At 45.6% G+C, this 12,677-nt stretch overlaps 2 protein-coding genes across 5 annotated transcripts in view; one reads left to right on the top strand and one right to left on the bottom strand.

The window, feature by feature from the left end:
- Positions 1–12,677, top strand: part of LOC113465186 (uncharacterized) — a 116,450-nt gene that overhangs the window by 37,945 nt on the left and 65,828 nt on the right. The gene's annotated exons all lie outside the window — the stretch shown is intronic.
- The window catches only part of LOC108631863 (LIM domain only protein 3), a 63,456-nt gene that overhangs the window by 23,877 nt on the left and 26,902 nt on the right, over positions 1–12,677 (bottom strand). For both annotated transcript variants that reach the window (XM_018036059.2, XM_018036068.2), the window contains exons 2-4: positions 3,312–3,414; positions 3,093–3,230; positions 2,406–2,531 (exon numbers count right to left, since the gene is read on the bottom strand). In XM_018036059.2, coding sequence (XP_017891548.1) covers positions 2,406–2,531; positions 3,093–3,230; positions 3,312–3,394 — 347 coding nt within the window. In that variant the 5' untranslated portion in view covers positions 3,395–3,414. The remainder of the gene's footprint in view (positions 1–2,405; positions 2,532–3,092; positions 3,231–3,311; positions 3,415–12,677) is intronic.

The raw sequence follows: 12,677 nt of genomic DNA, 5'->3' as shown, positions 1-12,677 counted from the left end.
CAATGGACTATAGTCCTACGAGGGAGGAGTCGTAAGTCGGTCCTGACAATGCCTACGCTGTACTTTCGTAGACAAAAGACGAAGCTCCGGTTTCGTCGATTCGATTGTAAGTCGACAGAGCCAGTTGCGTTTCAAACTGTGTGGCGATCGTCCATGGGAATGTAATGTCACTTGTTTGGGAGAGGATTCAACTCAATATGGACGAAGTTTCTCAAATACAGATATAAATATCTTTTTATCGATAAGATGAATTATATTTCCTTGTACTGTTAGTAACAAAGAAATTGAGCCAGCTCGTTTTGAATTTTGTCTCCCTAGGGGAAACTAACACATGCACGTAGCTGGCTCAAGTTCGTTGTTACTAGCTGTACAGGCAAGAAGAATCTTATACGTCGCGGCGTTTCGTTATAAACCATAAAAAAATAACGATCACCTCGTTCGTTGCTGCTCTTGACAAGTGCGTATCGGCTACTTTTACCGTACTACTGATACCGTAAACTCAATGGAACATACCTGTTAATGGATAAACGGAGTTCTTTTATCAGAGCGTACATCTCGGTTGAGAGAAGGACCCGTGAGCGAGAGAGGAACAGGAGTAGGAGGTGGTTTACCCTTACGAGTTTACGATGTACGACTCGGCTTAGGAGCGTATGATTAAACAACTCAGGTGTTTTATGCTCGGCTCGTGGGAGATCGCGTGACCTAACGGCCACATCCGTTTCCGCTTCACCTACGGTCAACCGCTTCGACCCCTGACCAATGGTTCGCCTTAAGGGTTGCACGTTACCTTCGACCACGTAAGAAAGTATACTTTCGACGTATCTTTAAGTAGTAATCGGGTTCGCGCTCGATAGTCACGTGCTGGCCCGGTCGAACCGCGTCGTCGCGCCGTGCTGGCTCAACCTTCCCGGCGCACCGCGCCGTAGCCAGCCTTTTCTTTTTTACACTTTTTTATTCAACGACCCGCGCTCGCGATACGACTCGCTTACACGGTAAAAAAATTCTATTTTTAATGGTGAATCATATTTTACATTCAGTAAGGAACGTGTAACTCGCTCGTGGGCCGATTAATCCGGACGGTGATCGCACGAACCTTCCCTGCTCTCGTGTACCTCATTTGTATCCGAACCAGACGCGCGATACGTGGATATCGGCCGGAAACAACGTTAACCCGAGACGGAAGCGTTCGCCGAGACGGGAGAAAGGTCAGGGAAATGCCGCAGTCTGACATTAACCAGACGAAAATGCCGTCAACCTGTTTCGAAACTTTAACGTGATCGAACAGGAACGAAATGAACCTACGCCCGATGTTATAATACTTTTGAAACCGATCGATGCGTTGATTGCGGACACGGCTTGACGGCGTTCGCCGTCGAATATCCCGCGAATAATTCCGACAGTGAAATTAATTAATTCGCTAATTTCGGATTATCGGAACGTGGCTACGCATGAAACGTCTCTCGCTGATATTCAGAGCCCAACCGGGATCCGTTAGTTTTCCGGGAAATTAGTCAGCGTGATTTGCATCTGACGTACACCTCCAGGCATCTACACGTCGCTCGCATAGTTCGCTAAACTCTCGACTTTCCACTCGGATCTCCTCTCTTCCGCGGAAGTCTCAACGCTCCGCTGCCATCGCCCTCGCGTCAATTACGCTCGTCACGGGATGGGAATTTCGCGGGAGAATCTCCCTTATGGGTATAATGGATACATTTTTCGTAAAACCTACAAGCACCGGTTTGCTATTTCAAAAATGCTGTACGTAGGTACGTACGTATTCTGCGTAGAAAATGAGTAAGCAAATGATCAACTGGCAATTATTAAATAAATTATATTTGTCGTCGATTTATGATATCGTGGAAAAGAGAGCAGAAGAGGCGACAAGCTGTAATTAACTGGAATTTATTGCACGAGTCCGGTGAGAAAGTACGGGGCTCTAAATCGCGGCTTCTCGATTCTTGCGCCGATTATCTTCATCCGCTGGATTCACCGAGGTGTCTCGATTTAAACACAGACTCGAACGAGCCCCGAGCTTAACTTGGTTGTTGTGAATAAGTAAGCGAAGTGTTGCGAAGTACTGCAGAAGTTTAGCGCGAGCCTCCACCCCGCGGGCACACGGTCGGGTTGGCTCGAATTAAATTGTTATACGGATGAGCTGCCACGACGAATACTTCCCAGAAACCGAGCGACTTTCCCGCCACCCCCGGGTGTGAATGTTTAATTACCATCCCTCGCTATATTTAATAAAATAATATCGTGCCTCAGAAACTATGCCCATACTTCGACGAGCGAAGATCCCTTGAAAATTTTCCACCGTCTTTCGACGTATTATTTTAAGCGACGCATCTTTTATCTCAAATATTGAAATATTGTATTCGGCGTTAATAAGTCGTCAGATATCTTACCTGTAATTACACTGTTGACAGGCGAAACATTCCAAATGATAGACGTTCGTCCTTGCCCTCATTACCATCTCGAAGGCTGGAATGCTCTTATTGCAGGCAGCGCAGTGGCCAGTGTGTCCGAATAGTCTGCGCAAACAAAGGAGCGAAAACCGTGTTAACTAATTTTACCATGACAAGAGCGTTGAATGTTTTCCGACGATATTGCCATTGCTTCTTCTCCCCAGTACACTATTACGTCGTTCGACGACATTCGAGTGGTACATAGACTTTTGGTTCGTGTAGAACGAGAAGCAATAAACCGACGAGGACCAGGAATATGCCATCCTCAAATATTGGGCTATTAATAAAGACCACGGAGGTTCGATAGCGAGTGGGCTCTTTACAGACGCGCGCCACCTGCGCATGTTCCCCCGGGGCTTTGTAATCTCAACACGGTTTATTTGCCCTCGCCTGTTTATACAGGATGTGGATGTATTCAATAAGGGAAAGTTATCTGTAAAATTCGATTTGTTGCGTCCGTTAGCTGCGTCAAGTGTGCACAAGCGTCTCCTCGTTCCCTCTTCGCGACTTATTGACGTCCTGGTGCCGGTGCACCAGAGTATAATGAAATATGAAAAGCGCCCCGAGCGAAATGGAATTACAATTTGATGGTTTCGCGATATTTTCGTGACTCGCGTTAAAACTTACTTCAAATAGTCCTTCTTGCAAAGTATGAGATTGGACCTCGTGAAGAGCGACAGGCCGACGTCGACGAGTCTGCACTGGCAACTGGTGCACTTCAAGCAGTCCTCGTGCCAAAACGAGTCCAATACGCTTAGGAAGTACCTTCGATTTGAGGAAAATAATTTTTGTCAGTTGTTTCTAGCTCCTTTAAACGCGGCCTCAGAAGCCGATAAAGCTGTTCACCTTTCCGTGATCACTCCGCCGCATCCTCCGCATTCTCGTTGCACGGGTCCGTTCTTGTTTGGCTCGGTTTTGGCCACATCCATTGTACGTCACCCCTGATCCTCTGTAACACAACAAAACCTCGGTTGATCGTCGACAGTAATTATACAAACAAACGGGTGAAACGAATAACAATAACACGGCGAATTAATTCAATCGAGCGATGATTATTTCGACCGTAATCGAACAATTAATTTCGGGTTCTATCAGCTCTGGATTAACCGCGGTACATTATCGCGTCTCGAACGCATCGAATCGAGACGATGAATAATCGCGTTTTCGTGGTTTTAGCAAGTTTCGACGGCATCTGGCCGACTAGAACCTCGAGTCGGCTCGTCTATGAGCAATTAGAGTTACAGGTTCAGAATTTAACGGCACGCGGTTAGTGCCATCTGTGTCCATCCCCGTTTTGCGGGGGTGGACCTTCTCTCAATCCCACCGTCCTCTGTCGCCTCTTTCTCGCGCGATGCGGTCAGAGTTTAGATTCGAATTAGTTTGACCCTCTCTTCCCACCACTTATTGCACGTTTAACCGGAAACGGTTCTGAAACAACCAACCCCCGAACGACGGCTGCTGCTGCTGCTGCATGCCGAGCGATAAACATTAATTGTTTTCGTCCGAAGACGTATATCCGTGTGCACAATCCGCTGCTGCCCGCTTAAACAAAATTTCGGAGTTTAACGTTTATTTAATCGAGCCAGTGTTTGCTTTCTATCATTCTACATTTTCGTCAGATCGTTTGCGTTCGTCGGAATGTGAGAATATCATAGCCGGCAAATGAATCATATAACAAAGTGCAAACATATAACTAACAGTATTTGACGTAACAGTTCTCATCTCTTTTCGTGTATAGTTTATTGATTTATACGTAATTGAAGTTAGAAAAACGCGCTGCAATTCTTTTTGTCCTTTTACGATGAACTTAGATTCAGTCCAGCGAAACGTTCAGTTCGAGCCAGCTTGTATACGTGTATTTACGAGTACCCGCGGATGCTATGAGCAAAGTTTGTGCGGTTTCAATATGTCCTCTTCTCTTAGCCTGGACACAATATTACATGGACGTTAATATCTTCTATGCGGTTGAGACTCCGAAGCAAATATTAATAACCACCGTGCCTTTGATACGTTAATTATTAAAGACTGGAATATTAGAAACCCCGTGTGTTCGGGACAAGTTCTGGCTCCCGTCGAAACGATATTAATTTCCGATCCCTGTTAGACCATACGAGATTTCTAATAACAGAATTTATTGTTAGCAGGGTGGTTAGTGGTCAAATAACAGTCCTTTCTTGTTTCGAAAACGTGGCGAGGCGTCGCCTCAAATTCGATAGCTATATCGGGGCGAGTTAATTAATCGTATTGAATTCATTGCGTGCTGCGGTCGGTTATCGATACATCGAATATGATATAAATAATGGTACAATTATTATGCGAACACTCCTATGAGTGCAGTGATTAATGGAATAACCAACTAGCCAGGTAAATTATGCAAACTATTAAATTCGAATACACGCTAACTTCCCCACATAATAATCGGCTAACGATCGAATTTCTGGTTCCGAATTTATGCCAGTTAATATATTTCGTTGCTATTACAGTTTAATTAAAGACACCGTTAATATGCCCGACGGAAAGTATTAGAGATGCGAATTGTTTATCACCGATACCGCGTATGGAATTCAATACGTCTAACCGATTATGTGATTTCAATTTGAGTACCCAGTTCCCATTGCACATAGCCTAGGACAAAAAGGGTTATAACGTCGTATTGCGGTTCCTTTGATACTCGAAACGCGAAACGCTTATCCTACATATTATAACAAAAGTATTTTCAGCTTAGGCATACCGGAATTCGACCGCAGAGATTCCTGCGGGGGCCAGCTTGAATACCGGCGACGAACCTCGAAAACCTTCGCCAACCCCATGGGGTCGCTCAATTTCCATTTTGTTCCGCAATTTTCGTAGCTTTCCACCTGACGGACGACAAAACGCGTTGCCAAATATCGCGATAAATAAAGTCGATCTCGAACGATTCGTCGGTGTAGATAAAATATCTTCTATTAACTGTGTAATCCAAACAGCAAGAGTTCCGATTTCATTTCTTATTATACATTAGCCTTGATTATTGAAAAAACTGTAATTACGTATGTGACTAATCAGGAAATTTTCAGTGACGAATCGCGATATAGTGACTTCGATTGAGCCGCTACTTCGCGAATCGTCATGTGGAAGAGTTCTAATGCGGCCAGCGGTTTTTCGTGCCTCGGCTCGTGGCTTTAATTACTCGGTTAGAAGTTGCCGTTGACGAAAAGCCAACGGAGCACAGTGGTAACGGTTCGTTGGAACGCAATCGCGAAGGGTCCATAACGAGAGAGAGAGCTTTCCCTTCGGAAGCTGCGCGCATCGCTGGCGATCTGTTCATCAGGTACGTGATCAGATCATCCACGGACGTTGCTCCTCAAAGCGACGATAATTCGATTATCTCTCGTACATGTTCGACGTCCGCCAACATGTCCTCCAATCGGTACATCTTCTTGGTTACCCATCTTCCTGAATGTAATTAAATTACTTCCACGTAATCTGTGCCCGCCTCAGATACCACTTATCCATTGAAACACCGTCGTTTCTCTGACTTCGTTCAACGGCGTCGATTCATTTCAATTACATAATTACTGCCATTTATCCAATCGTGATTGAAACCGTCTATTTGTTTTAAAGAGGTGCAGTTCGTTTGCTTTGTGTTTCGTCGGACGCCGTGTATCTCGGGATTAAATGCTCATTTAAAATGAACGAGATCTGGGAAGGAGATGGCGATGATAAAGACGGCTGATAAAGCTTTTCTTAGAAGGAAAAGCGTGGAAATGCGGTGTCTCTATTTATCGACGTAACTGGGCAGTCTCGATGCAGTTCTCAAGGCTCCGCCCTCGCAGCATCCGTGACACTCCCAGCGTACCACCCCTGCAGTTTCCTTGGTTGAAAAATAAAATTTTCCGTGTTTTCTTCACGCGCGCGTGAACATCGCGGCGCATGCATTGCGCAAAACCGCCGTTTCACCTTTGATTCTCGCCCGCTCCTAAGAGGAACGGATCCCGACTGGAAAAATTCCCGGCCGGCTTTCTGGCCCGCGACCGGACGCTTTTGTCTTTAATAATGCTCCCGCGGAAGCGTTATCTTTTACTTTTAGGACGAGAGCAGGGGCATCCGGTGAGTCGGTCCATTAATTAGGCGAGCCACATTAAGCCAAGCATTAATATACTCCGCTGGCTGTTTTGTTTTATCCCGCAGGAAGGACGTAACCAACCCCCGGAGGTTGAAAGGGGGTGCCCAGGCGAAGGCCAAGAGGGGGAATTATTTCGACGGCGGCAGCCTGCTAATCCGACCTGCCATGCTACCGCCTTATCCCCAGAGACTGTTTAAATTCTGTAAATCGTCCTGAATATTCCCCTTTACCGCGTATCTACCTTTCAGCGGACACGTGCCACTGTTACCTATCTTATTCCGCGAAGATGAAGAAATCTAACTGCTAGACCCAAATTGGATTCAGTTTGTCTCGCCTAGCGTTCCTGTCTTGATCTTTAGACTTAAAATTAGAAATTGGTTACTGAAATCGTCTCACAGGCTTTTATCCTTATTTTATGCATCGTTGACGGTCAGTCGATTTACATGCGTGTTTAAGTTTACTCTTGAGTGTCCACAGTAGGTGAAGGCTGGTCCGTAACGATGTAATTTAACGGGCGAAAGGAATATTTCCTACGGAATAAATCTCGCGTAACAACGCCAGTGAAATCCTCGTTTACCCGGCATTCAACCCCTGCTAATGGGGGTAATTTAAGGGATGTTTTAAGCGGACCGCGCCACACGTGAGTCGCACAAAAAGTTCACGTATTACGACCGCGGCCGGCGCAGTAATCACGCATTAGCATTCCGAACGGTCGGTGTCGACCGAAGGCACCGCCGCGCCGGCTGAGAACGCCGCTTGAACTTTTACACGACCAACGAAAAACATCCCACAGTCACGTGAAATCGTCCAAACCGCTTGGGATTTAATAAAACGAAATAAAGAGCCGGCTAAACTGCATACGTTCTACCTCAAAAGGTTCCCAAGTCATAATCCGGATACTCAAATTGTTTCATCTGCTCATTATACTGACCAAACATTTGATTCATTGCTAACAAAGCGGCAGAACGTTTACCTTTGGCTTTCGCGAAGTGAGTCATTATATTGTGTAAGTACCGAACCAATGACGCCAAGAGTTCTTCGAGCGCATTGGAAAATGTGAAACCGGTCGAGGCAATCATCGTTCCGGATAATTTTCGTTTAGGGACCGTTTAACGACGACGGAAACGACGTAACGGACAAACGGTCTGTTTAACAAGTTCTTTCGCGCCGATAAACGCGTCCACGGTGTCTCCACTCTTTTTCTCTTCATATTTCCCAGGCCGTACCTTTGGGCAGACCGCGGTTAATGAAATTCTAGTCAGGTCGCGACATTCTTTCGTCAGGTGGCGATGCCACCTACTCTCTCTTTCCACCCTCGCGTCGTTGCCTACCTCGTTTCTTTCTTCCGTCCCGTTTCTTCCTGCCCCTTGTTTCTAACTTGTCTCTCCTTTTTGGTATCTCAACATCTCCACCACCCCCGTCCACCGTTATTCCTCTCCTCCGGCACGAGAGGGTGACCGCAGTCTTTTGGAGTGTAAGGGGGCCAGAGGTAACGGGGGTTTGCGTTCGTCGCGGCGCGGAGGGTTGGTGGCTGAAATGGGGTGGTGTGCAGTCAGATTACGCTAAGCTATGCCCGTACGTGCTCGTATGGAAGTTCCACCCCTCACCGGGTTTGCCTCCCCGCCTGGGAAAATGTATTTATTGTTGTTTGTCCAGCATTCTGTATATGGCCACCGGAGAAGAGAGAGAGAGAGAGAGAGAGAGTGAAAGGGGTGACGGCGAGAGGGGATGGGAGTAGAGAATCGCCCGAGGTTGAAGTTGAAAAAAAATTGCCCGGGGGCGACCGCTAGGATGCCGAGCATAAATTTAAGCGACGCTCACACCTCTCCGCTCACTCCACCGCGAATCCCCACGATCCTTCTTTACTTTTTTTTTTGGATTTCAATCCCGCTGTCCGCTTAAATACATCGGGATTATACCGCCGCGGATACGTATCCCAGTCAAATGGAGAAGTTTCTCCTCGTTGGAGTTTTTAAGTGAATTGTTTTCATCCTGTTTTCCTTAAACGCATTTTTTAAAAAAACCTATCGCATTAATTCATACACGTATGTACAAGAAATTCTATGTATTTATCTTCTAAGATCAGTATTTAACGAGTTAAGTATCATTAATCGGCACTGTATTGGCATTGACATAATTCAACTGTTGCCCTTACCGAAACAGTTAACTTTTCGCCAAAAATTTCCTTTCCTTCAAATACTTCTAAACCATTGAACCTATGGGGAGATATAGGACCTTATTTATAGCTGCTAACTAGAGCTACAATTTTTGTATGAAACATGTTTCACTAGCGTCAATAGTTTACAAATAATTAACAAAAAATGATAAAACAGTTTATTGTAAATTAGTCGTTAACTATCAACGGTAGAAAAAAATGTTGCATGCGAAACTTGTAGATTTTCGCAGTATCTACAATTTTTGTTTCAAACATTTTTCGCTTGCGACAACAAGTGAGCAGCTATTTGCAATAAACAAAAATTTCGCAAAATCTGAAGAGCATACGAAATCTCGGAAAAATAAAAAAAAAAGTTTTCTCGGAATTTCGAAAAATGGTTCAAATAAAAGTTGTAGGTACTGCTGTTACCTACAAGAAATGTCGTATACAATTTTCTTCTATCTCGAATATTTCAGGAGTAATCGGCTAATTATTTCGTCCATCGTAAAATATTTCTTAATTAGTGGATTTATAAGAAAATTGCATAGGATCTTTTTTGTACCTGACAGTTACGTACTTATAAAATTTGTATCGAAACCAGATCCTCATCGGTATTACACTGGCTTCTGTTTCGTTTCCTGTTTTTCCTTTCTGGTCAACGATTGATAGGCGTTCAGTGAACGCTAATTACGGAGATAGGAAACGGTCCTTATCGCTCGGGAATCGGCTGTAACCGAATGGTTCGCGAGCCGATACGTAGCCGATGCCGACGACAAAGGGGCCGTAACTACTTCGGAAACTTTTATCTCGCAGGATTAATGGACGGATTAAAGTATTTGCGGCGGGATGCGGGCTGATTGGGGTAAATCGTACTGGGATTAGAACTTGATTGGCTAATTTGTAAGTGTCCCCGGCAGCCCGGCACGAACTTAACGATCGATCGGTGTCCTCCTTCCACGTATATATGTTACCTACGTGCTCAACAATTCTCGTCCGAGACATTGACACGAGCTGAACGCGAATACCGTTTCCCGTTGCAAAGACGATTTCGTTTGAATCGAACTTCGCGAGTTATTTCCGTGCTCGGATGCTCGTAAATAGCATATAATATAAGAGAATTGTCCGAAGGTTTAATTTAATTGCCCGAGCTAAAACGAACCTGAATAGATTATACTATAAATAATTTTAACGCGCTTTGTCAGTTATAATCCCCGCTGAATATAAAATCGCATATTTTATAGAATCTATTCAGTTTCTTCGGATATAGAAATATCTTTCGTAGAGGTCGAATATTTTTGCATGGATATCCATTTTCCCACTTGAGTTTATCGGAGTAATTATCCGAAACGAGCCAATTGGGTGAATACTTTATCAGGCTCGTGCAGGTGCGGCGTGTTCCGTTGCGGAACGAAGGACCCTAGCTCGTAGTCCGACTGTGAGATTAGCTTGCTTCCATCTCGAGTGGTCAAGGCTACTTAATGTGCGGTCAGTGCATGCGGCCGGGCGTTAGACTGATTTACATCGTATCCCTTTACCGAAAGCGAGTGAGAGCCAGGGAACTGTGGTCAGCCGAGAGATGTAGTCCGGTGATCGAGAGGCATCGATTCGCATGCTCCGACACCGCTACACAATGGCGCGATATTTTACCACCGAACGAGCCAAACTTCGATCGGTCTAGCTAAGACGGTGAAGAAGACGAATCACTGCCGCTGCGTCGTCAAAATGTCGGACGTCCAAAATCATCGGCGGAACGTGGCGTCAGAGTGAGACCCGTCGGAGGGAGTGGGACGCGTATGTGGAATGAAAAGGCGAACAAAGAGATACAGGACACTTGCCATGGACCGAGAGCCCCATCGTATAACTCACGACCCTTGTTTCGCGGCTGATCGACGTTTCGAAATATTTCCCAACCGGCCGTTCGGTCCAGACGTTTCGTTCGGTGTCCAGTTTCCTGTCTCCTTACAATTCGCAGACAGAACCTAACGCAGGACAGAACCCAGTCAGGACAAAACCGGTCTCCGGTGATGGACTCGTGGAAGATAAGGGAGAGCATTCATGACAAAGACAAAACGCGCGTTCCGCCAGCGCTGCCTGTGTTATAACCGCGTCTCCGCCTACGTTACTCCTCCGCCGCCACCCCACCGTTCACCCTCTTCACGATCGTTCGCTTGCCGTTTAGCGCGACGCCGCGGAACAATGAGCGAAAACTTTTATTATTAATGTTTTGCGGCAAGATAACGCCAGTTGAAACGAGCCACCCTACCCCCCCTGGTTCCATTCGGTTCACCGATTCGTCCCAGTCGGACTCCGTCTCCGTCTTCGCTTCTTTGCGTTTTTGCCGCGATCCTTTCTCCCCCTTTATCCGAGGGGACGAAATTACGACGTTTCAAGAACAGGTTTCGGCAGAGGAGATTCTCGGTGATGAATCTCGTTCGACCGTTCCCCCGGTATTCCGACGATCAGTGCTGGGAATTAGCATTTTTACAGTTACATTCGCGCAGCCAGAGTGAGGGAAATTCGTCGAAAGTTTCAACAGAAATTTTAGCTACGATTTAATTAGCATTCCTACGTAGTCCGCGTAAATCAAACGCGGACCGGTATGCAGCTTGAGAAGAGGAGATCCGAAGAATGTTTATTAATTACTGTTCTCCCTCACTTGGTACACTTTTCCCTCAGTTGATCTTTATCGAGAAACGTTTCGTTCGGGAAGTCGATAGCGTTTAGTTAAACACCGTTGCGGATTTAACGCCGGCACTATGAATATTTGTTGAGTCCGAACGTAAGGTATGATTAATTTGAGCCCGGGCATGGTTTGGGCCGGATAACTCATTCAAGACGGTCTCGCCGCAATAAGACGAAGGTCCGGACACTCGGGACATATTCTCGGTCGTTGCGCGTGAGTTAGAACCGTTCGAGGAACGGTTAGCTGTTAGCAGTTAGTCGGTAAATAACCTAGACACCCTCCTCGACTACCCTTCTGTCCTGGATAGACGTCCTATCTTAAACCTTAGACCTTCGTCTAACTTTAGATCGGTACGGGGTCAGCTCGTATGTTCGCCTGCGACTTTTATCATATCTTCGTTGCGTACCATCGTTGCATGCGTACTCGTATGTAGATCCCAATTTATAAGTTTACATTCTAAAATGCGTAACTGAACGCGGCGTTCTACGAATGCGAATAAGCAAATGAAAATATGTAATATTTGATTAAATGATCAAAGAAAGTTATCTTATCTCCAATGCTTAAGAATCTGTTTACAAAGGATTCCAGTAAACCGTCGATCACGAGGGTAGGAGTTTCGATTGATTCAACGTCGACGGCAAAGCGAATGCCGAAGGCGAGTGGGAAACAGGCCGTCCCTTACAGTAGCGGGTCCCGTCCCGTCGCATCGTGGAATAGTAGTTTCGTTATTGACCGGTCGAAGAGTGCAACTCGTTCGCCGAAAGCGGGGGAACACTTAATCCGAGTGGGTGCTCCGTTAAAGCGATGACAGGAAACGTCAGGCCGTTACCGCGGCGCGTGATATATCGATATTCGCGAGAAGTGTCCGTGTTTAGGGGCGGAACGCCACGCTACGCCGTGGTGAAACACACCCCGGGTGTTAGCAGCACGGAATAGAAGAAGACCTGGCAGCCAGTCACGTGTAAACGGTATACTTGTTGATTCTTTGACAAAGTGATCGATCGCCTCCAAATTATCGTAAGACGGACTTAAGGATGTATTGGCTATACAGTCAATCCCAAAAGTTTATGCATTTTAGAAACGCATTTTTTAAAAAGAAATTAGACGTCGGAAGAACATTGCTAATAATAAACAACAAAAAATTTTTTTTCGATTTTTCCGAGATTTTTCCAAGGGGTACCCCTTCAATTTCTTCCAAATTTTCGTTTTTGGCCAATAACTCCCAAACTGTTGGACATACGGAAAAATTGTATCAGACCTTTCTTGTAG

Source organism: Ceratina calcarata, unplaced genomic scaffold (assembly GCF_001652005.2).
Source record: "Ceratina calcarata isolate Rehan_Ccalc_2016 unplaced genomic scaffold, ASM165200v1 scaffold147.2, whole genome shotgun sequence".
Lineage (NCBI taxonomy): Eukaryota > Metazoa > Arthropoda > Insecta > Hymenoptera > Apidae > Ceratina > Ceratina calcarata.
The sequence above is the reverse complement of the archived record's forward strand: the minus strand, read 5'-3'. Positions and strand labels throughout refer to the sequence as shown.